General features: G+C 37.6%; 1 protein-coding gene across 2 annotated transcripts in view; it reads right to left on the bottom strand.

Moving 5' to 3' along the window:
* LOC129731926 (protein apterous) overlaps nucleotides 1-22566 on the bottom strand; it is a 179460-nt gene that overhangs the window by 127719 nt on the left and 29175 nt on the right. For both annotated transcript variants that reach the window (XR_008729122.1, XM_055692315.1), the window contains exons 2-4: nucleotides 7176-7378; nucleotides 6888-7101; nucleotides 6223-6362 (exon numbers count right to left, since the gene is read on the bottom strand). Coding sequence is in view for 1 of the 2 variants with exons in the window: in XM_055692315.1 (XP_055548290.1) it covers nucleotides 6223-6362; nucleotides 6888-7101; nucleotides 7176-7378 (557 nt within the window). In the remaining variant the exon portion in view is untranslated. The remainder of the gene's footprint in view (nucleotides 1-6222; nucleotides 6363-6887; nucleotides 7102-7175; nucleotides 7379-22566) is intronic.

The raw sequence follows: 22566 nt of genomic DNA, 5'->3' as shown, positions 1-22566 counted from the left end.
TTAAAATATGAAACTCTTCTATCTTTTTGTTAGATTACCATTCCCGCTACACGCTGAAAGAAGATGATACACTAAACTGGAGACACTCAAACGAAGACTAGGCATCTTTATGTTCACGCAGACACCTCAGTCCAAACTGCTCAAATAGAACATCACTGCTTAGCCATGTACAAATAAATAAATCGTATAACTCAATATAGTTAAAATCAAAATTGTAACTCCCCTCCTCTCACCTTAAATCCCCACTAGCTCGTAGTCGGCAGCGAGATATAAAAAATGTGCCTCCCTCTTTTCCCTGCTAATTTAGAATTTAAAAAAAAATGTACTTGGCTCAGTTAAACATAAATTGTATCGTGCCGTGTCAAATAAACTATTTTAAAACTAAAAAAAAACTAACACTACTTATTCAAGAAAATTCGAGTGCATTTTTGCCGCTGAAGATTTTTTCATCTAGACTTGCCCCAAAAATAAAGATCTGGCTTATTCCACGATATGGTGTTGGTCGTTCAAAAATGTTCTTCTCATCGGTAAATGTGGTGATGTCACGTCCCGTAATTGCGAAAACCATCACATTCGGAAGATTGGCTTGAGCGATGCGGACGAAGTATTCATTTCATTAGTACGGTTACCTTGCATCAATAGTTTTTCTCTTAGGGAACATTCGCATGTTACGTAACGCGGAAGTTGACAATTTTCAATCCCCCCTCACGCAATGCATTGTAATATAATATAATAGAATAATATTAGAATTTTTCAGAAAGTAACGTTACTCATGGATGACCCACAGTTTAATAATTAAAAACATTAATCCATTTTACAAAATTTATTCTCTGTTATATAACAGATGTAACGTGAACTAATTTAGACGCATCAAGTATGTTTTTAAACATAGACGAATATTATATAAGGGAAGAAAAAAATTTCGTGACGTTACAACGCAAACTAAACCCGGTTGTAACTCAAGTTGTATTCAACCTAGCTGCGATCTTTTAGAATCAAATAAAAGGTATTTTTGAGTATAAACAGAAAACAAAATATTATTTTGATTAAATGTAAGGAGTTCCCATGAAGTAAAAAACTGTACTTTTTTCGTGACGTTACAACGCTAAATTACCCCTGTTTTCATATTGGCCTAAGATCAACATATTTAAACTTTCACTTCAAAACCCTTTAGGCATCGAATAAAGCACTTATTTCACAGTCATATAACATAAAAAATGTATTATAAATACATACTCCTGATCATTTGTAACCATTCACAAAATATGCAACCAAAAACGCTTGTTTTTTGTTAATTTTGCTTGAACTTTGCAATTAGTTTTCTACAGTTTCCTAAACACTATAAATTTGACATTTACGTTTTTGGAAGGTTCAAACACTATAGAATCTAGGAAAAATATTTACATTGCTGAAATATGCAATTCAAAAATTGGTTTGTTGGTGTAGCTTCGCAGAGAATGTGTCATTTGTATATTCCGCATGCATTTCGTGATAGTGATAATGAATTTGGCCGTATAAATTTAAACCCCAATCGACATGATATATTGACACCAATGTACATTTTCGATCGAGTGTCACAATTGGATAAGTTAGTTTCTGACATTGTAGTGAAAGAAAGTATTAGATACGCACAACAAAACGGAAGAGTTTTCACGATTGATCAAGAGGAAATGAAGGCATTTTTAGGTATGAACTTTATAATGAGCTATCATATATTGCCAGCATTAGGAAGTTACTGGTCTACCGATGAAGATATGGGTGTCCCATACATTGCTAACGTTATGCCGAGAACGAGATTCGAAAAAATACGTCAAAAATTACATTTTTGTGATAATGAGAGTCAGTCACGAGCGAATGACAGAGCATACAAACTAAGACCAGTCTTACAACACTTCAATTTATGTTTTTAAAAGGCTATGAACAATACTAAGAGGCAGTCAATAGATGAACACATGATCAGGTTTAAAGGTCATAATGTTATGAAGCAGTATATCAAAAATAAACCCATAAAATGGGGCTTCAAAATGTGGTGCAGAGCCGATCCTTCCACAGGTTATCTATTTGAGTTCGATTTGTATACAGGTAAGAAAATAAATGCTGAAATTGGATTGGGAGAATCTGTCGTACTAAGCTTAACGGAGCAATTAAAAGGTCTTGGATGCGAAGTTTACTTTGACAATTTTTTTAATTCTCCATCTTTGCAATACAAGTTGATGAAACAAAATATAAAAGCCTGCGGTACTGTTCGTTTCAACTGGAAAAAATTGCCTAAATCCTTGCCTTCGGATAAAAGTATGCAGAGTGGTGACATACCGAGAGTTCAAATGGCATATCATTTGTAAAATGGAAGGACACAAAATTGGTTCACATGTTAACCAATTTTATTTCTCCGCTTCTGGGATCTGCAGAAAAATAAATGTTACATGCCCAGCTGTCATCATATCCTATAATAAGTACATGGGTAGGGTCGACCTCATGGATCAGCGTAAAGCATGCTATGAAGTTGACCGTAGAAAATCAAATACTATCTGCTAATCTTTTTTGATATATTCGACATATCACTAAATAATGCATATGTTGTATATGTGAAATTACATGAAGCACGACTCATGGAAGGACCGCTACTGACCAGCCTCGAGTTTCGTCAAAACATAGCTCGTTGCCTTATTAATAACTATACATGTCGACAACGGTCGAGAGCCACTGTAATCACTACTGACAAGAAACGTTTTGAAGACGCATTCTACCAGCACATAACATGCAAAAAACCGAACGAATGAAAAGATGTGCGAATTGTGCTAAACATTGTAAAGAAAATAGAACGTTCAATAAATGTTCTGCGTGCAACGTACATCTTTGCTTCACTGCCAAAAGAAATTGCTTTCAGGAATATCATAATCAACATATAACTTGTTTTTGTTCATTTTTGTTAAAATAAATAAGTGAATAAAAGATTTCTACTTTTACGTTCATATACGTTCATATACAATATATTACCTTTAACGACCAGTGGGAAAAATACTTCCCATAAAATTTAAGCTATACTACACATTGTAATGTTATTTTCTGGAGTTTTTCGTTTGTTTTACATCTAAACAACATAAAAATACCGAATACATACAAAAAATTACTGCCCAAAACCTTATGGTCCTTAAGGGGTTAAGCATATTTAAAAACAGCAGAATTGTTGCTAAACTTTTGAAGTAGTAACTAGATCTTGATCAATGCATACCAGTTCTCATTTTAAAAATATCAAACAATTTTGTATTCAATATATTTTCAAAATATTTAAGATATATTCAAAAAAGTGATCAAAGTCACTCTAGTTTACGGTACTGTGTTTTGTGTACAATGAAGATCATTTGGTTAGATTTTCTGTATTTTATTTTTTAAGTGACCATGAACGATGGCGTGAGATGTTCATTAGAGTATGACTGCTCGTTTGAAGGACGAAAATCTAGTGTATTTGACAGGGTGTTACGTTCATTGGATGTAAAAATTGCGAAAGATTGGTTGTAATTTTTCGAAGAATTTCGCTATTAAAATTTTTTTTTAAGTACTGTTCCTAATAAACCGCATCGAAAAATTTATTAACCCTAAGTTATTCATTTTTGCCTTTTAGATATCGTGCTCAAGATCGTTAGTAACCTATTATCACAGTCGAATAGTTCTCCCCGTACCTGTGGGCACCTCCTCGCGGAATGGCACGTTCATGCTGGAAACAATGTAACTTGTTAACGTTAGCGCACTTATGCTTGAGTCAATGTCTGCTGATTCAAAAAGTTATTTGCATAGCAACTTCTGCCTAGACTTCACACAGCAAAAAGCTGCAAATTTGTAGCACCTCACCCGTCACCTCCTTCTGCATGGGACACTGGTCTGGCGGTGTTCATTAAGACCTCCTCATGACCCCCTCGCCCGCACCCAAACGCAAATTTACCCTTTGTGGGTGATTAAAAAACAAAAGAAGCTGACGTGCTGAACTTAGCAAACCGTCCGTCCAGCAAACTTTGATGGATTTCGCTTCTTTTGCAACGCTGCTAAAGATATTCAATTTTTTAATCTGCATTTCCAAACACGCGAACTGGTTCGGAGCGTATTTCTGCTCTTTTCTTGGCTTTTTTCGGACTCAACACTTATCGGTTCTTGAACTGCGGCGTCCTTGGATAGCATTTCCTGCGCATAATATTTATTAGCAAGCCCTATCCAGCCTGTCACGTCAGCTTCAGCGGTGGGCTCCAACGAATCGTTCCGGATCACGGTTTGGATCACACGTCCCGAGACTTCTTTCATGTTTATCGATATTATCTGCCTAACCTCAGAATGTTCCGCTGAGAATAATGCCACCTCCCTTGCGCACACACAATCCATGCTGCCGACAACCTTTCACACACATTTCAGGCGCATCTCAACCGGGATATGACAGTAAAGTTTTTATTGTGTGCAAAACATTCCCAAATTCGCGCAATTTGATGCCTGCCCAATTCGCGCCCCAAGCCCGCAGCGAAAGCGTTGCAATCATGAAAACTATATAACCCGGAAAATTTCAACTCGAAACACCGAATGTCTCTCTAAGCACTCTCCCGAAGCACCAAGGTGATGGCCATAAAAATTATCGTTCGAAAATAAAAACTTGTTTCAGTCATAAATCTCGCGCTTTGAATTGCAGAAAATTTAGCCATTAGCAGGCCTTAGCGGGACAGGTCGAAATTTGCGCCACCTGCCGGAATGGGGGGATAAAACTATCCACGCATTAATTCCACCCTTTTTCTATCAATTCAATCAGCGTATACTGCGTCGGTTGTGCAATAATACATAAAAAGCAGACCGCGGGCAGTTCAGGTTAGTGCCCCTGCGAGAACCGCGAGAACCACGGTTTATGTTTCCCTCAAACCGAAACCGACTGTCATCGATTGTAAAACTTTGCCGAATTTATTCGTTTACACCTTTATAGGCGTTGATGTTTCACGATATTTCTCCGCCGAAGCCGCCATCGTCAACGCCACTTTCTGCGGGGTTTGCTTGAAGTTAAGAACACTTCCGCCACCCGTTGTGGAGATTGATTGGAGGGTTTAATTGAAGCGGCAAAATGGAAATCGGTATCATGCAGTAGAAAGGCAAAATAAAACAGATTTTCCAAACGAATAACGGACTTGTTTCGGTCCGTAATAAGCGAAAACTGAGAGCTAGAAAAAAAATTATTCGTGTTTGAACAAACTTAATATTTTTATGATGAAAATCATTGACGGTTTCTCTTGAAACCACTGGAGAAAGTATTCACAAATTTGAAACCACTGCTTGTCGTTTTAAAATTCCTCTCCAGAATGCACTCATTTATCCGAAACTCTTATTGAATTGTGCTGTCATAATCAATTATTCAAGAGTATTAAACTGCCTGAATGGCACTTTATATACGTCATAAGTATTGGAATTCTTCCTATCATAAACACCATCTCAAAGAGATGTAGTGCGCACCAGAGTAGGCAGTGTGTCTTTGCCCTCATATCCAAGTGAGTTTTAAAACTTGCTTGCACATTTATTTTCGGTTTGCACGTAAACCTTACTAACAGTGCATTACACTTGAGTTGGATTTGAGTTTTAATCCTGCATAACAACAATTGCATAAAAATCGAAATGCGATGAAATTCGCGCCGCGTCTGCTGCAACAGTTTGTTGCATTGTCCTTTGAAAGCATAAATTCGATCTAAAAAAAAACTCATCGCGTTACATCTTCGCCTGCATCGCTGGATACATCGTGCACTGCATGCATTGCACGCATTTAAACTCAATCGCTCAGAGTGTGCGGTGCAAAAAAAACTCAAACTATCGAGAGGAAGCAGATTCAAGTTGGATTCAAATCTGGAAAAGTGTTACTCAGTTCAACTTTGCACGAGTTCATGCCATCACTGGTGCGCACATAAATAATTCGACACCTAAACGAACGTTCAAGGTTCTCGGTAATAACTGCTGAACCTCTTAGAACCGTAAGACGAACAGAACAATCATTTTCGGCATCTGACACCGTGTACCAAAGAAAACCTTTTATCCCGAATATTCGGCACCTTCTAACGCCCTTCGGCAGGTTTATGATTTTTTAACACTTGCTCCCGGTTGCCGATCGCCGGCAGCCAGCCCGGTTAATGCTACCGCTGTCGGTGCATTTTTGCATTGATAATTGCATCAATTTTCCAACCTGTTGAAAAGTAGCAAAAACTAACTCACCTGTAGTAGTCTGTTTTGCAGTAGATATTGCCGTCACGTGAAAAGCAGGAGTTAGCACCTTCCAGCGTTTGCCGGCATATGCAACATTGTAGACAGGTAGCGTGCCACTTGCGCTCCACAGCTGACAGGTAGAAACGGTCCTATATTTTGCGGAATCGACGGAAAGATAGAAAACAGAGAACGGCGTTAGGTTGAGGTGTTCTTTTATCTCAAAATCAGTTTTTGCATGTTCATTGATATATTCCCCCGGAAAACCGAACAAACCGCACTCAATCACGTTAAAACAACATTTGGATTTTTGCTCAATTAGACGTGTGGTCTGGAGCTCAATCAATTCAGAACATCTCCTTGTAATGACAGTTGACTACCACTGTTGATTAGCCCAGTAAGGTCATTACATCGCAACGCATAAAGGAAACTGATATAAATCAATCCTGGTTGCGGATTGTGGTTTGCAAAATTTCAATTAAGTTCATCTGTTGTTGGAAAGTCGGTTTTCACAAGGTGGTCCCATTTAATGAGGAAAATGAGTAAGTCAATAACGAACACAATGAGAGCTGCGGTCAGACCAGCAGCTGGGCTATAATTATCAACACTTTTCTCTGAACGAAACGCATAAATACAGTCTCTGTTGAAACGGCAATCACAACCTGAACAAATCTCACCTGTATAGGCATATCACAGCCAGCGCATTCTTCTAGTCCGGAGGGAGGTAACTCACTGGAGGATTCGGGACTACTTGGACCACCCGGGGGTTCAGACTTCAGTTGTATACAGCTATTGAGCACACTACTACTAGTATCCGAGCAGTCGCTTCGGTTGAGATCGGTGTAGTAGTTGGGCCGGTCGGCTACCAGCCGATCTGGGACAGAGTCGTAACTGCGGAAACAGCAATGAAAATGGCGTTAGTTACCAACCGCACGGGCGCAGAAAGATATCGTTTTGGGACAGACCTGTGACAACTGTCATGGTAAAGATGACTGGGACCTAGATGGACTCCGCCCACGTGGTTCGCCTTAAGATTATGCTCACAGGTATCCGTGCACGATATGCACGTTCGGTGGTTGATGTTGTTATTGTTCGCGTTGATGTGGCAGGCATTGGTGAGATCTGGACTTCGCTCGCGGGGTGGACCAAGAAACCTAGCGCTCTGGTGCTGAAATTAAAGAGAATAAACATCACACTTACTAAAAATATATCAACTGACGTAGCATTCATCGCGTTTTTGTTGTTCTACTATTACTGGCGTGAGAAAGCGTTTTAGTTTTCATTTAATGTTGATGAAGGTAGAGATCCCTATACCCTACTGCTCGATTTAATCCTTGTATATCACAATTATTGAGTTCTCTTCAGAGAGTTGTGATTGTGGTGCAGTTTCGGCAGGGTAAAGGAAGGTTTCGATTGTCGATAATGTAAAATGCGGAATAACTACATAAAACACCTGGGCAATATCACAGTTATTTTTCGGAACTTCTTCAAAACTCGTGATTATCTGAGATGTTTTGAGTAGATGCTTTGGAAGTTGCTTAAGTTTTTCGATTAATGGAAAAAACGTACAAAATTTTTATCTGGTTTTTCGTGGTTTTAAGACTGCGAGGAATCCAGATTCGCGTATTAAAATTAAGAATTATCTGTAATAGCTTCCCGATCAAACGATTATAACAAACGGGTAACACAAATATATCTAAAATTGATAGAAATAACAAAGCCTGTAATATTCTTGATATGCCAGCATGATAAAAAGTATAGAATTATATCAAATTCTGTTATCATACACTTGAATGTCCAAAAGCGTTCTTTTTGAAGCATATTTATAACAAAATTTGTTGTTAAATTAATAAAATATTGTACATTCTAGCTGATTCTGATCTTTTTCTGCCAAAAACCTTACAAAACATGCTATAATTTGTAATAATTAGTGAGAAATTTCGATAGGAATTTTGATATTTTAACTATTAACGAGAACAAATTTAGAACACAAGTTGATACAAAAAGTTCGTAATAAAATATCAAGATTTGTTATAATCCTGATACTTTTGACTGATCGGGTTTCATACAATGAATTCACAATTATGTGGCAAGCATGAGACAAAAGTTTTAAGGACGAATTGAAGCCCGCTTTTGAGCTGAAGTTTTGGGTGATGAAATCAGTAATACATCGAAAAACTGGATTTTGTTATGGCAGCCTGGCTGTGAAAATGATATAAAATGACTTTCACTGTGTGAATATTTCATTTGGTGTCTTCCTGCTGACCCGTACCATTGTATATTACAGTGGGGCAAAGTGAATAATTTAGCTTTTTGGTTCCTTTCAGGGCCAAACAATTCAAAACCTACTGAAAGTCGATTGGTTTCTTCCCCGCTTGGTGCATTGCATTTCAAGTTTGTGAGCAAATTTGTGTAGGAGAATCAGCTGTTTTACATTTTCCTTTCTAGAGAGCTCAGTAATATTTCCGGAGTGATTCGCGATTACGGCGCAACTAACAAAATGTAAACAAATAGTTTTATTACACTATTGGTTTCAAAAAGACTAACGAAATTCATAGCAAGAATCCTTTCTTTTGTATAAATCGATGAAATATTCAAATCAAGCTTTTAGTGAAGGGCGATAAAGCAGTTTACCCAAAACAAAAGATACTTTGGAACTAGGCCCTTTACATTGTTTTGAAGTAACGGGCTTATTTGCGAAATATTTTGTAAACAGGCGACATTAAAGGGCGGATCAACTTTTGTTTTCAAAATAAAGGCGCATTTAAAGGGGCGCTACTGAAGAAAAAATAAAAACAAGGCGAAAGAAAGATGGGCGTATCTCGTTGTCAGAATGCTTTAAGGCGAAATAGAGGTGGGCGAATCTCGTTGTCAGAATGCTTTAAGGCTCATTAGAAAAAGGTTAGAGGAAAAGCGCATATTTAAGCCATAAATGCACAAATTTCATGTAGTATTGTTAGGAAACTATAAGCCAGGTTTATTTTACGTCGATTTTTGGTATTGATGTTAATGTCAGTCACTTCCTTTGAAATTACGATTTGAAAATGTACTTGCAAATTTTCAAACTGATATTCCCCAATGCTTATCTTTTGCCAGTTGCGCCCTTATCGCAAATCACTCCGGATTTTATTAATGCCCTACATGACGTTAAAGTTTTTTAATTTTTCAAAGCAAAATTTATATTTTTTTCGCTGTACTAGAATATTAATTAAAAATTTTGCTTAACCAAAGGCTTTTAGGGATATTTCAAACGTTCCCGTTTTTCTAGGATTGCTAGAAGTATACAATATTAATTTGGAAATCATTTTCATGTAAACGAACCGCGAAGTTAGAACGTCTGCAGAAAATTCTGTATTAATTTGTTGAAAATCACCAAAACCCATCTATGTAAGATCTGCAATAAGGTTAACCCCGTTTTTTTGTGAGAAAACATCAAAATACATTTACAACAATACTTCTTTTGAACAATCTTGCTTCCAGAATGTTATTTTTTACATTTATTCAGACATAACAATAACAATATCGCACGCTAGCCTGGGGGCTAATGCGGTCTCGATCAACTAGATTAGTTGAGAGAATTCGTTATCGATATTGCTTTCGGCACATTTTGTATGTTGTAGGATAAGTACAACGATACACCGTGCCCCAGTGCTGAGTCGAGAAAACTTCCAGCTCGAAAAGTTTCTCGACCTGATCGGGAATCGAACCCGATATCACAACCGTGTGAGAGAGCTAGCCGACCGACATCGCTAACCACAGAACCACGGGGACCATTATTCAGACATGTGAAAGCTGTATCTAGTAGAAAATATCCAGCTTCCAAATGAAACTAATAGAATTGCACTAAGTGATATGCACTCAAAGTTAGACCCACTTAATGGAACAGTATTCAAGAAATTTAAAAGTTGAATAACTGAAGTTGAAATGCGCAGAAGAGTTTTTTATCAAATATGGCCTTTTATCAATCCGAGAGTTACTCCCAACAAAAAACCAATCACCCTGCATTTATTCTCTACAATAAAAAAATATATAGACACTGTCTGGATTTAAAACCATAATACTTGATTAGATATTGATTGAAGAGTATATGCTTGGTTTCACCTTGTTTTCATGCACACAAAAATTGGATGTACGCAAAAATGTGACTCGTAATTTTAAAGGTAATAACAAAAAATTCTCCCTTTTGTAACAAATTTGTTACCTAAAAATCAATCACAGTAATAACATGTGAAAAATATATCGTTGTATACTTTGCACATGTTATTAGTTTCGTTTGGAAATTTATTGGCTTAATCATTCCGTGTATAGAATCCAAAACGATTTTTTGTTTCTTAATTCGACAGTTTCGGACTTTATTTCACTATTTTCAAGGAGTCTAAAAATATACAATACGTGTAGTTTTCCTTTTTTTGTTCTGTTTTGGTTTTTTTTTGTATGTGTTTGTTTACTTGCAGAGAAGACTATCGTTTTATTGTTAAGTGTCTCGGTGTCCAACATCGGCTGTCTGATGTGTATTGCAAATTGCGTACTACTTTGGCTATGTGTAGAAAAAAAGACAACAAACATGCTTGAACTAGACCCAGCGGTCATCGAACTACGGGAAACAAACTACTACAATCAGGTTACAACGCAACAGATTCATAAATTAGTTTAGGTACTTGAAGAAAAAACAGCATTAATGTATCACAGCATCACACAAAATCACAGATTCGATTTTCACTTAAGAAAAATTATAGATAGACACGATAAACCACACACTCTACAGTTTATCGAAATACGCCATATTACTAACACAGAAAAAAATATCAACAAACGCACAGACACTGAGTGACTCAACACTGTAAATGCTGGTATTATTCACATAATAAGAAATATCAATCAAAACAAAACCGATAAACACGACAACCATTATGCAACCACAACCTAAAGTTTTAGCGTAGCTCTCCAACACACTCACAACTAACTGTCAAGAAACAGTAGACTACAGAGGAAAACGCACAACCAATAGCTCTGAATAATTAATTACCGCTCGAAGTTTAAAAGCGCTAGAAAGAGAAGTGCTAGAAAAAAGTGTTAGCTGTTATACAATATAGTGCAGAAAATCACCACTATGGCATTCATTCACTGTCATTCGGTATAGAGTGCCAATAGCTCGACAAAAATAGACCCATATACAGTGTGTAAGGTTTGCAAAGAAACAGTCCAATTTAAATTTAAAAAAAATCTTTTTTACACATTGCCAAAGTAGGACGCCATTTGCAATACACACCAGACAACCGATGTTGAACACTATCACACTTAACAATAAAACGATAATCTTTTCTGTGAGTATACAAACACATGCAAAAAACACAAAACAGTACCAGAATAAGGAAAACTACACGTATTGTGTATTTTCAGATTCCTTGAAAAAGATGAAACGAAGTCACCTAAACTGTCGAATTAAGAAACCAAAAAATCGTGTTTGCGTTAATAACGGACTGACCAAACCAATAAATCTACAAAATAACCGCTACAGTCGACAAACAAATATGTTATTAGTTTCTCCAATTCATCTGGCATACGTGTATTAATTAATGCATATGATAACACAGTTCAACAATTTTTTTGCCTTGGCTTCTATGTATGATTTTTTGATGAAGTTTGATGCGAAAACAAATTTCCCCGAGTTTGAACATATTTCAACTTAAGGGGCAATAATGGCGCCATTTTGAATTTTTTAGAAATCGAAAATTTTCGATGTTTTTTTGAGGCCATTTTGTTATAAGATCAAATATCAAAATAATATGAGTTTGTCCACATATTAGCATCTTCATACCCATCTTTAAAAAAACAGCTCTTAAATCGGACAAAAACTGAGCTCAAAACGGTGATACTACGAAACCGGTTTTGGCATGGTTTTAGTATATTTCACAGAGCACAATAATATCGAGTATGTATGAGCATTAATTGTAATGCGCTAATATCTAAAAGTGGTAGTCAAATTATATCTTATATTGAGTGAAAAAGTCTCCGAAATCGATTGGTAGGTGTCTGATCTACGTAAAATGTCAGCAACATGTCGATTTTGCTCCAATTCCCCTACAATACTAAATTAGGTTTATCTCGACGTTGAATTAACTTATTTGATATCTGTTTAATGAAATATCAAGAGTGTAAGCGATACTCAAAGATACAATAACAATTTGGCATCACATGATCCTCGCCCTTTTGCGGGGAGGGGGTCGCATTTGACTTTATCGAAGACGCGATGATTTCATTTCATAGCTGAAGCGAGATTTTTATGTTTTGACCGGTCCTGGCCAAAAATCCAACCCCCTCCCCGCAAGAGGGGGAGGATCATGTGATGCCAAATTGTTATTGTATCTTTAAGTATCGCTTACACTCTTGAAATAACATTAAACAGATTTAAAATAACTTAATTTAACTTCGAGATAAACCTAGTTCTATATTGAAGGGAAATTGGGGCAAAATCGACATGTTGATACTGTGACACTACCACTTTTAGATATTAGCGCATCACCAATAATGCTCAGACATACTCGTCGATATTATTTTGCTCTGTGAAATATACTAAAACCATGCCAAAACCGGTTTCGTAGAATCACCGTTTTGAGCTCAGTTTTTTTCCGATTTAAGAGCTGTTTTTTCAAAGATGGGTGAGAAGATGCTAATATGTGGACAAACTCATGGAATTTTGATATTTGGTCTTAAAACAAAATGGCGTCTAAAAAACCTCAAAAATTTTCGATTTTTCAAAAATTCAAAATGGCGCTGTTGTTGCCCCTGAAGTTGAAATATGTTCAAACTCGGGGATATTTGGTTTTGCATCAAAATACACAAAAAATTATTTATAGAAATCAAGGCAGAAAAAAAGTCAATTTTTGTTGCACTGTGTAATGAATTCAACCATTCATATGCTTTTAAAACCACATTATGATCTGTAAACTCTTTCCATGAGAGAAAAACACAAGCATTTGCTCTCTTGCTAGTGGATGCAAGCCATGTTGAAAACACAGACTCATCGGTTTATGGAAACCAAACGGGTTTAAAGTTCCGCATACGCAGGGGATACGTATCACGTGAAAAAAAACCCGCGTAAATTCTGGAATCTGTATAAAAAAAAATAGTAAATTCCGAAATTCGCGTGTAAAAAATTGGAGTCAATTTACTCATCGGACACTCAAAAAAAGCGATTTGAAAATGAAATAACAGGAGCGTTGTGTGCAAAGCCACGACCGCAAGTTTGAAGTAGAATACTTTTACAAGAAAGATAACCTGGTTGCTTGCGTGTCAGTCATTTTTTCTAGTAATTAAACGTTGACTAATCAGATCAATCGAATTTTGCGCTTCAACAAGGATTGACCATTTTCAATAATATAGTAAGTTGCTTGTCATGGTTGGGGCTTGACAATTTTTAAATTTTGAGATGAAATTTTTTCGGATGTCGTGCTCATGACTGAAGGAAAAGATAATTCAGTACGTTCTGAGACACGGAAATGAAGTAAAATTTATAACTTTTACAAATTTAAAAATGTAAATTAACTCAAGAGAAAACATTAACGCTTTAATCATCAGGTTTTTATTGCATCCTGATAAGGACAATTTGTTGTTCAATTTAGTATCGGATAAGATGCCGATTACATCTTTGCGTTATCACTGACAGTGCTAACAAAGTATTCGTTGTGATAAAGTAAACAGTGAAATGCTGATATAACACTCAAAACTAGACGGCTCACGTGTTGTCAAAATGCGTCAACTTTTCATTGAATGCCCACTATCGCACAGAGACTGCATTTCACTAAAGTTCCTCAGTGCATCAGTCGCTATCGATGCTGAGATTCGCTGCAACTAGTGCGCTATCCATTGCTACGCCACAGCTGTGGCCGCTTTCCGCCATCGCCTGTATCCACTGCACTGTAGTGCTGCTGCTAAGGGAGGACGACTGCTGTTGTCGCTGTCTAGAACTATTATGAGCGGCTCCGGCTGAACAGGCTCTTTTATAGGCCAAATAGCATGTTTAAAATTGCAAGGTATATGGTCGAATTTTCGTTTGACAAGGCTTGACTATTTTCAATAGTACAATAGTGTGAATAATAAAATCACAATTATCTTCTTTTGGGAAGAATCTTAGAAGATTTTCCCATCTATTGCTGCAAGAATGAAGGAAATCCATCGGATACTAACCGATTTATTAGCATTTGAAATTGGACATATTTTTCACTTTTTTCGGTTTTAGATTTTCATTTCACATCCCTATGTAGTCGAATTTCCTGAGAGAAATATTCTACTTCAAAAGTTTTTTGCAGCGGCTTATACTCAAATGATAAAAGTCAGTTATTTCAAGAATGCTTCCAGTAGTTATCAGAAAATGTCCATAACAGTCTCTGTGCGAGTAAATTATAGGTATTTAAAAGCTTATGACTATATTTCCCATAGGTAAAGAGTATAGTTTTGTTAAGTTAAGTTCGCTGATAGTTAATCTGATCCACAGTAGACCTAAGCATTCGTTTTCCATCAATATATTAGACTATTATTAGCTGTGTATCAATGCATTTTCAATAGTAAAAATTTTTATTCTAAATAAGCTTCGATCTTTGACATGTAATAACTGTGTAAAAGGAATCTTGCATTGTATACTTTCAAAACAATTACAACCAAGAAAAAAAAATGCCAACACGACTTTTATCAACCCTAGTTGCCACAGAGGTTGTAAACGGAACCAACAAACTACAGTTGTCAGAAAAAAACAGATCTTCATTGCACTGATTTAAAAGTATAATTTGCTTACACTTCTTTGTATCTTTGTTAATTTTGTCCGGGGATAGCAAGAAAAGAACTATATTTCTTCAACATATTTACAGTTCGTCATTATCCCATGCAAATATCTTGTTTGTTTGTTTATCATTTTTTTGGTTGGTTCCCTAGCCGTAGCGTTGAGCAAACCGAGCCTTTAAAAAGTATTCATATATAATTCAACAAACCCATGCCTATTTGCATTCATACTGTCACATTAAAACGTAAACGCGAATATAATTTATGGTAATCCCGTTTCGCATTTTTTATTCCTCTTCATATCCACCTGACAACGATGCATTTCTACTCGGTGGAGCTGCTGCACACTGCATTGCAAGATTCATTATCATTTTGCAGTGTATTTACGCTCTCAGGTCCCTCAGTCTGGTTACACTAGGTCGTTTCGCCAGCCGACACCGAGGGGGAGTTTACGCTGCGTCTACCAACGTCAACCGACCAATGGCTGCACAGACTATCGATGATGCATTTGTGGCTGCCGTAACGGATCGCTGCACGGAGGTGCGAAAGAGAGAAATGAGCTGCTTCCTTTTGCGGGGTTGTGTTTTTTTGCCCGCTATTCACTCTTCCTTTGCTGCACCGGCGAGCATCGCTGCTTTAAGGTGCAATCATGCAGTACATGCCATTTACCCGCCCTTCGCGACACTCCAACCGGCCGTCGGTTGAAAGTGAGTGAAAGAGCACTGGTTCGGAACTTAGATTTGAACGTGCAATTATCTGCCGGTTGCCTCATTGCATCTTCACAGCAGTGTCGTGCAGCTGCGGCCTGACACAGGAAAGGCAACTGCCAGCAGTGCTCCGACCAACGCTTTGGGGTGGTGCATGCGTTCAAACGCTGACCTTGTCGCCTTGTGTTAAGTGGATGCTAAATCCTCCACCATGTTGCAGGACCAGACTAGGCAGACCAGTGGAACCCCTCTCGGGAAGCACAATCGCACTACTCATACATAAATCATGCGACTGTTTGCATAGGACTTCACTAAACGCTCACCTGAACGGTGCGGTTGGACAGGCCCGCACAGTGGTCATGTTCGAAAATGCATTAAATTTTCCGGTCTGCTTGTGCGGTTGAATAGGTGACAAAATACCCAGCCTTACGGTACGAGCTTCAATAGCTTTTGACGGGTGTTGAGTTGGAAGTGATAGATCGGAACCCTTGGCAGCTGTGTTTCAGTGCACAGACGAAGCGACAAGTACTATCACTCCTACTCTTGACAACATTGATTATCATCAATGGAAAACGTATCTATTCAATGTTCGCTGTAATCACAGTACCAAAAAATAAACCATATTGGACAAACAAACTTTGTCACAAATCTCAACAATCCAAATCGGCTTCCGACTTGACATTTCCGAATGTAACGAAAGCGTTTCCTTTATTCCAAGCCGCGCGGTCTCGTCATTATTTGCCTTTGCTGATGTCGAACATCTGTTTCTCAGACGAAGGGAATCTATGCGCGGCAGAACCACATACAGAAGTTGATGCATTATCGTTTGCCGACCTATGTATGATGTCGCGCATTCACTTGGCGCGGACTTCCCTTCGGCTTGCTCGGGACGCCTCGTAGATTTCCCGCAGCCCTTCCATCTCAGCGGCAGTGTAAAACAACAGCAGACAATCGTGACTCGGCGGAAAAATAACAAACAGCTCGCGACGACTGCTCGCATAAATAATTAGATGACACTTCACAAATATTTATATAGCAGTTACTGTTGTGATTTCATGGTTTCGTCTGATAGGGTTCTCCGGAAAAGGCGAGAATCAGAATCGCTCTTCCCGAGGCATGGCACAAGACAACCTTCACTGGGAACCACACTATCCTGGTATCAACAGGCGCAGAACCTGACAAATCAAAGTTAAATAAAGGGTGTCCGAAAATAATTATTCACTCCGGTCGCAGGCGTGTGCGCACAGCGTACCTTACTTGCTTGCAGCCATAAACAAACGGAGACGCTTGGTTTTCCGTACGCATGAGAACAATCGGTCTACGGAAAAGGGGGTTGGGAAGCTATCAGCATAATTTGCCAATCACTAAGTGATTATCGACGCGATCGTGGTAAACCTGATTAAGCCTATTCCCGGCGGGTGTTTGCGGTGGAACGATGGTTTATTACAGTGGTAGAAAAACAGATGGACAGAAAAGTTAATCAGAGCCATAGATTCTGCATAAAAAGTCAATCCATAATGGCTGAAATGGATTCAAATAAATTGGGTATGATAATCCGAATGAGACCAAATGAGAGGAGCATTTAAGTAAGGTAGTAGATTGCGTTTGATACGCAACTCAAAACCAAAAAAAAAATAAATCCAAGCGCCACTCCGCATCACTTTCTTGTACGAGAAAACTCAAGTTGTCTCTGAAGTATGGTCTCAGAATTCTTGCCAGAGTGATTAGCAGAGCTGTATGCCACCACGGATTGGCGCGTGGCGATCGCCGAGGTCATGCAATATGTGTGTGACCACTGACAGTACCCGATAGTACTGGACCAGCAACGAGAGATCACCTAGGGCTAGTGAGGGTCAGACACTGGGCTGTCAACTCCTCGCAAAAGCCACAGGTACCCGAAATAGGATGTCCCAAAATAACGTTTTGTCAGATAGTCTAGGAGCTCAACCCGAAAATGATTGGTTATGGTGTTACAAAAAACTTTTGTATGGCGACAACTCTGGGAAATGTTTGGTCGACGTGCTAACTTGAGTTTTATGGAAAAAATCAGTTTTTCACTTTTTTTTTATTCCAAATATTTTTTTCACATAAAAATTTTGTAAAATCGAACCCAAATATATTTTTTCCGTATTTTTTGGAGTCTAAACTAAGAGAAAAAAATGTTACGGGTTGTTGTGGCTCAAATTTCATTGTTAAAAGTTATTTAGCTGTTCTGAAAATTCCTAATTTTGGTGTTTTCCGAAATTAAACCTTAAAAAACGTACCAAACTTTACGATAGAAACCATCACATACAACCGAAAGATGGAAAATTTTTTGAGAAAAAACTTCCTACTTCCTAGAAGACACAAAAATCCTATCTTCATTCGTTGTTGAACTATTCGAGTTTTATTATGGAGAGAATATTGTAAAATGAGATAATCTACAATGTGTGCAACATCGAGTCAACCATTTTTGATTACGGTTGCTTAGCTTAGTTAGTTCGTTTGAATCTACATCAATATACATAGTAGACGCTGCAGATTAACCAGTATGTACCAACTGAACCAAGCAGAGACCTACGGTTAACAAAACGCTTTGACACGGTAGGGATTTCATTGTGACATCACTGCCGTGATACAACATTATGACGTACATCCGTTTGATCAGTTTTTCAATACGGCCCAAAATCGAACGGGTTACTTGTCACTTTTGTATTGAAATGGAGCATACGTCAATTTGTTTTCTTGCTTTTATACAACGTACGAATAAGTAACAACTAAAAAAAAGATACCAAAAGATGGGTCTTCGAATAATGAAAAAATTGGCATAAGAACCCCATATTTGACAAAATGGCGCTTACGTCAGTCTGCGAGATAACGGCAGATCATGTATTCTTAGTTGTGTGAAAATGTTTGATTTTTAGTCAATAAACGTTATTTGTTGCAACTGTCACTTTTCTCATTTCATTTAAAGAAAACGTCGGCTGAAGCGCATCGAGAGTTGAAAAAAGTTCACGAAAATGCTGCTCTGAGTGAAACAACGTGCCGGGACTAGTTTCTAGGCGCTTGAATGATAGCGCTTGATGATAGACCGCATGAGGTCAAAACCCATCGAAGACCCTTGATCAAAGGAATTGCTCAAAGAAGATCCATTCAAGCGCAGAAACTGCTTGTCTTGGTATTAGGAATCATCCGCTAGGTCATTATCAAGCGAATCCATGATATGGGAAAGATTAAAACACAAGAGACATGGGTTCCCTATGGAACGTGGAAAGCCAAAGGACGTTGAACGTCATATTTTCGCCTATGAACAACTGCTCCAGCCTCAAAAAGGAAAAATTTCCTCCATCGCATCGTGATGGGTGTTGAAAAATGGACTCATTACAGTAACCTAAAAACGAAAGTGATGGGAGTTACACGGTAATACGGTAATGGCTTGACTCGGGGATAATTTCAAAAAAACATTTTTATCTTAACGGGATTCGAGCTCTGCCAGAAAGATGGGACAAAAATGTAGCTAGCGATGGACAATACGTTGAATGATTTATAGGTTATTATCTTTTTTTTTTTCAAAAAAAAATTGCATTTCAGTTCAAAAAATAACAGCAAGAACCAGTGTTATTAGTCTCGCTCATAAACAGCATGCAACACCTCAAGTGAGGTTCTCGTTGCTACCGATATCACACACTGGAGTATTCTTCATTCAAGCTAGTTTGCGTTCTTTGCCGCTTTTTTCCTTGCTCGCATTCGCTCCCGAAATCATATGCACACACTCGCGTCTACTCTTCTACCCGCGTCTACTTTCCTACTCGCGAGCACGCCCAGCCGAAGACAGCTCTTTCAAAATACATTGCGATGATTGCGATGATTGCGAAGGGACCAAAAATATTTCGAATGGGGTATCGGACTACTTGGGCAGTGGTTTGCTTCGGCTAGTTTTGCATTAGACTGCTGTAAAAAAAATATCAAAGCAGTCCGATACCCTGCACGTTCCAGTATGCGATACTCTACAGATTCTTTGCTTCACTCTCGGCTGTCGGTGCACGAGGCAAAACCGGGTAGATGAAAAAAGCATTTTCATTTTCGAGCGCACTTTTTCAAGCATCCCTAGCCGAGCAGTTCTAGCCGAGTTCTCGCAAACAGAAACTCGCATATTTTTTATAGTCACTGTCTAACTAAACAAAAGAGTTTTTGTGTGCCGGTGCACGTTAGTTGCTGCTCCGGCGAGTGCGTAGAGAATAGTAAGCAGGCTTCGTTTTGCTCCTTTGAATCTTGAATAGAAAGCATCTCCCCTCTTAACAACTGTAAGCTTAAATTCAATGTACATCACACCATCTGCTGTAAAGAGAGAACTCAAAGTAATAGTTTCTCTGCCGAATAAACGCTCTTAATTTGACAGAGTAGAATCCCAAGGAAACTCTTGTAAATAACTCATCCCCACACGCAAAATAAGTGAAATAAATTGCTCAGCGAACATCTTAGAATTGCGTTACTATTCTTGTTGCTCTGCCCTAGTAACAATATTGGTTTTATCAAAGTTTTATAGCGCTTGATACAGCCGAAACAGCGCTATAAAACTTTGATAAAACCAGAATTGTTACTTGGGTGGGGTGTGACAAAAACAGTATGAAATCGAACGTTCTGTAGAATACGCACCCATGGTGAGTTCTGAATCTTCTTACAATGTTAAATTTAAAATCTGTTAGAATATGGCTTCAATGTGAACCTACATGTTTTGTTCTTTGGCGAACTTCTCTTTTAGTAACTGAGAAGCTAACGAAAACTGCTCCCTCTCAAACTATAAAAAAAACAATTGTAGACCCCTCACACGCGATGATTGTGAGTGGAAATGAACTCTACGACTAAATGTAGTGAGTTACTCACTCTGCGTGAGAGAAAATCTAGTTCTCCAAAACGTTTGACAGGCAGAGAACGAAATGTGAGCAAAAATCAAGAGAATGGATGAGGTCGGATAAAGAATATTTAGGAAGCGTGTGTGCAAAAGACTTAAAAAGCGTAGCGTTCTCAAGGTAGAAAGAAAGAGAAAGGTTTTGCTTCTTGTTCGCTTTGCAACGCTGACAAGAACTTAGTTGCGCACTTACATTCCCTCTACAATTATGGGTCAGTCAACGTGTTGTCTGAATGTTCAAAAATGGATATAAAATCGGAAAAATTATCAACTACGAATGTTTTACTATCTATCTCTGTGTTCTGATGTTTACTTTAGATCAGCAATTAGTTTCACTGCGGTTGATGCGTTTAAATCGGTTGAGAAGAAAAATATCACTTACATAGCAAGAAACACAATTATGGGTCACTTTTGGCATTCAAAATCATTTAGTCTATAAAATCGTCAAAATACATAACGCGAATTATTTTATTGTTGTGAAAGCTTGATAACAAGTTATTTCATTCAGTCTTGATGCATTATCATGTAAAAGTAATAAAAATTGCCAAAATATGGACTGACCCACAACTGTGCACCACAAAATGTAACAATACTACAATCACAGACTAACAGACGTAACACTGGAACCTAGCTCCATCGCCATAAAAAACGATTATTTCAAATTTCCAATCGAAAAACAGTCATCGCGCGACAACACCGTCGCTGTCATGCAATCTCATACATATTTTGTAGTTCGCTATTTGACACATGCAGTAACGCTAGTGCAGATGACGAAATACAAGACGCAGCGCGAACACGGCAGCAGATGGTGCTACTGTTACTAACGTAAAGTACTGGAATCATCAGAACGATGATTCTATTGAAGATTTGTTTGAGGTGTTATGCCTGTTAGTCTGTGCTACAATTATGGGTCGCTTCACTAATTGTTTTTAGTGACATTTTTAACTTTAAATCATTTTAATCGTATAAATAAGGTTACAAGTGTAGCTGACCCATAACTGTGGAGGCACTGTATATCGGTTTAGAAGAAAAGGTTCTAAAACATCAAGCTTTGTTTGAAGCTTAGTTAAGTAAGGCCTACACACCCAAAAAGTTTTTTTGGTTTCAAAGAGAGTGCTGCTAACATCTCGAACTGGTGCGAAATCTGTCAATATTGAGCTTATGATTTTATTAAACTTTGACTAGAAGTATTTTACGTAAACTATTCAATGTTCTCGAGTGAAATCACCATTACTTTTCAGTCTTTTTCGAAAGTATTTGGCAGACATGATTAAAAAATTTCATGTGATGAAGTTCTTATTTACGCTACGTATTCTCCGCGTAAAATGTTACTTTAGTGATATATTTTACAAAATTATGTTTGTTACCTTTTTTTTCTAGCGCCAATATTATTCTACAAAATTGGAAACATTGCAAATTGGATATATACTTATACATATTTTTATGATTTTCCGTTTCCTTCTTCTAGTTTGAATCCAAATATGTGTATTTTTACATCATGTCATCATGTTGTTCGCGTACTTCGCGTACTTTCATCCTAGCCGAATCCAACACAAGAATATTCTTGGAACGTATATTACGCAACAAAACTGTTTCAAAACTGCAGTCTAGTTATATCTTGCAATTTTTCCAAATATTTGTTTTTTTCTATTATAAATTCGAAAGAATTCTAATTAGAAGTGAAGGCACGTATTATCGAAAATAAAGACTCAATAAATCCAAACATTGTGCGATCGAACCATACTTGAATATCACGAATATAAAGTAATGACAGTAGTCGTCATTGTTCAGAAGTTTAGCAACAAATGTTGAATGCTTACTGAATCCTCCTTCGTCGAACTAGGGTGACAACCCGATTAGAAGAGCATAACTAAAAAATTACAAAATTCTATCAACGTAAGATACAAATAACATATTTTGATACAATTTTGTATTTTTCTATATAATTTTGATAACAAAATTGAATCTGAATGAGTTATAATAACA

The sequence above is a fragment of the Wyeomyia smithii genome, chromosome 3, assembly GCF_029784165.1.
Source record: "Wyeomyia smithii strain HCP4-BCI-WySm-NY-G18 chromosome 3, ASM2978416v1, whole genome shotgun sequence".
NCBI lineage: Eukaryota > Metazoa > Arthropoda > Insecta > Diptera > Culicidae > Wyeomyia > Wyeomyia smithii.
Note: the sequence above shows the minus strand (reverse complement) of the source record. Positions and strands in the feature narration are given on the sequence as shown.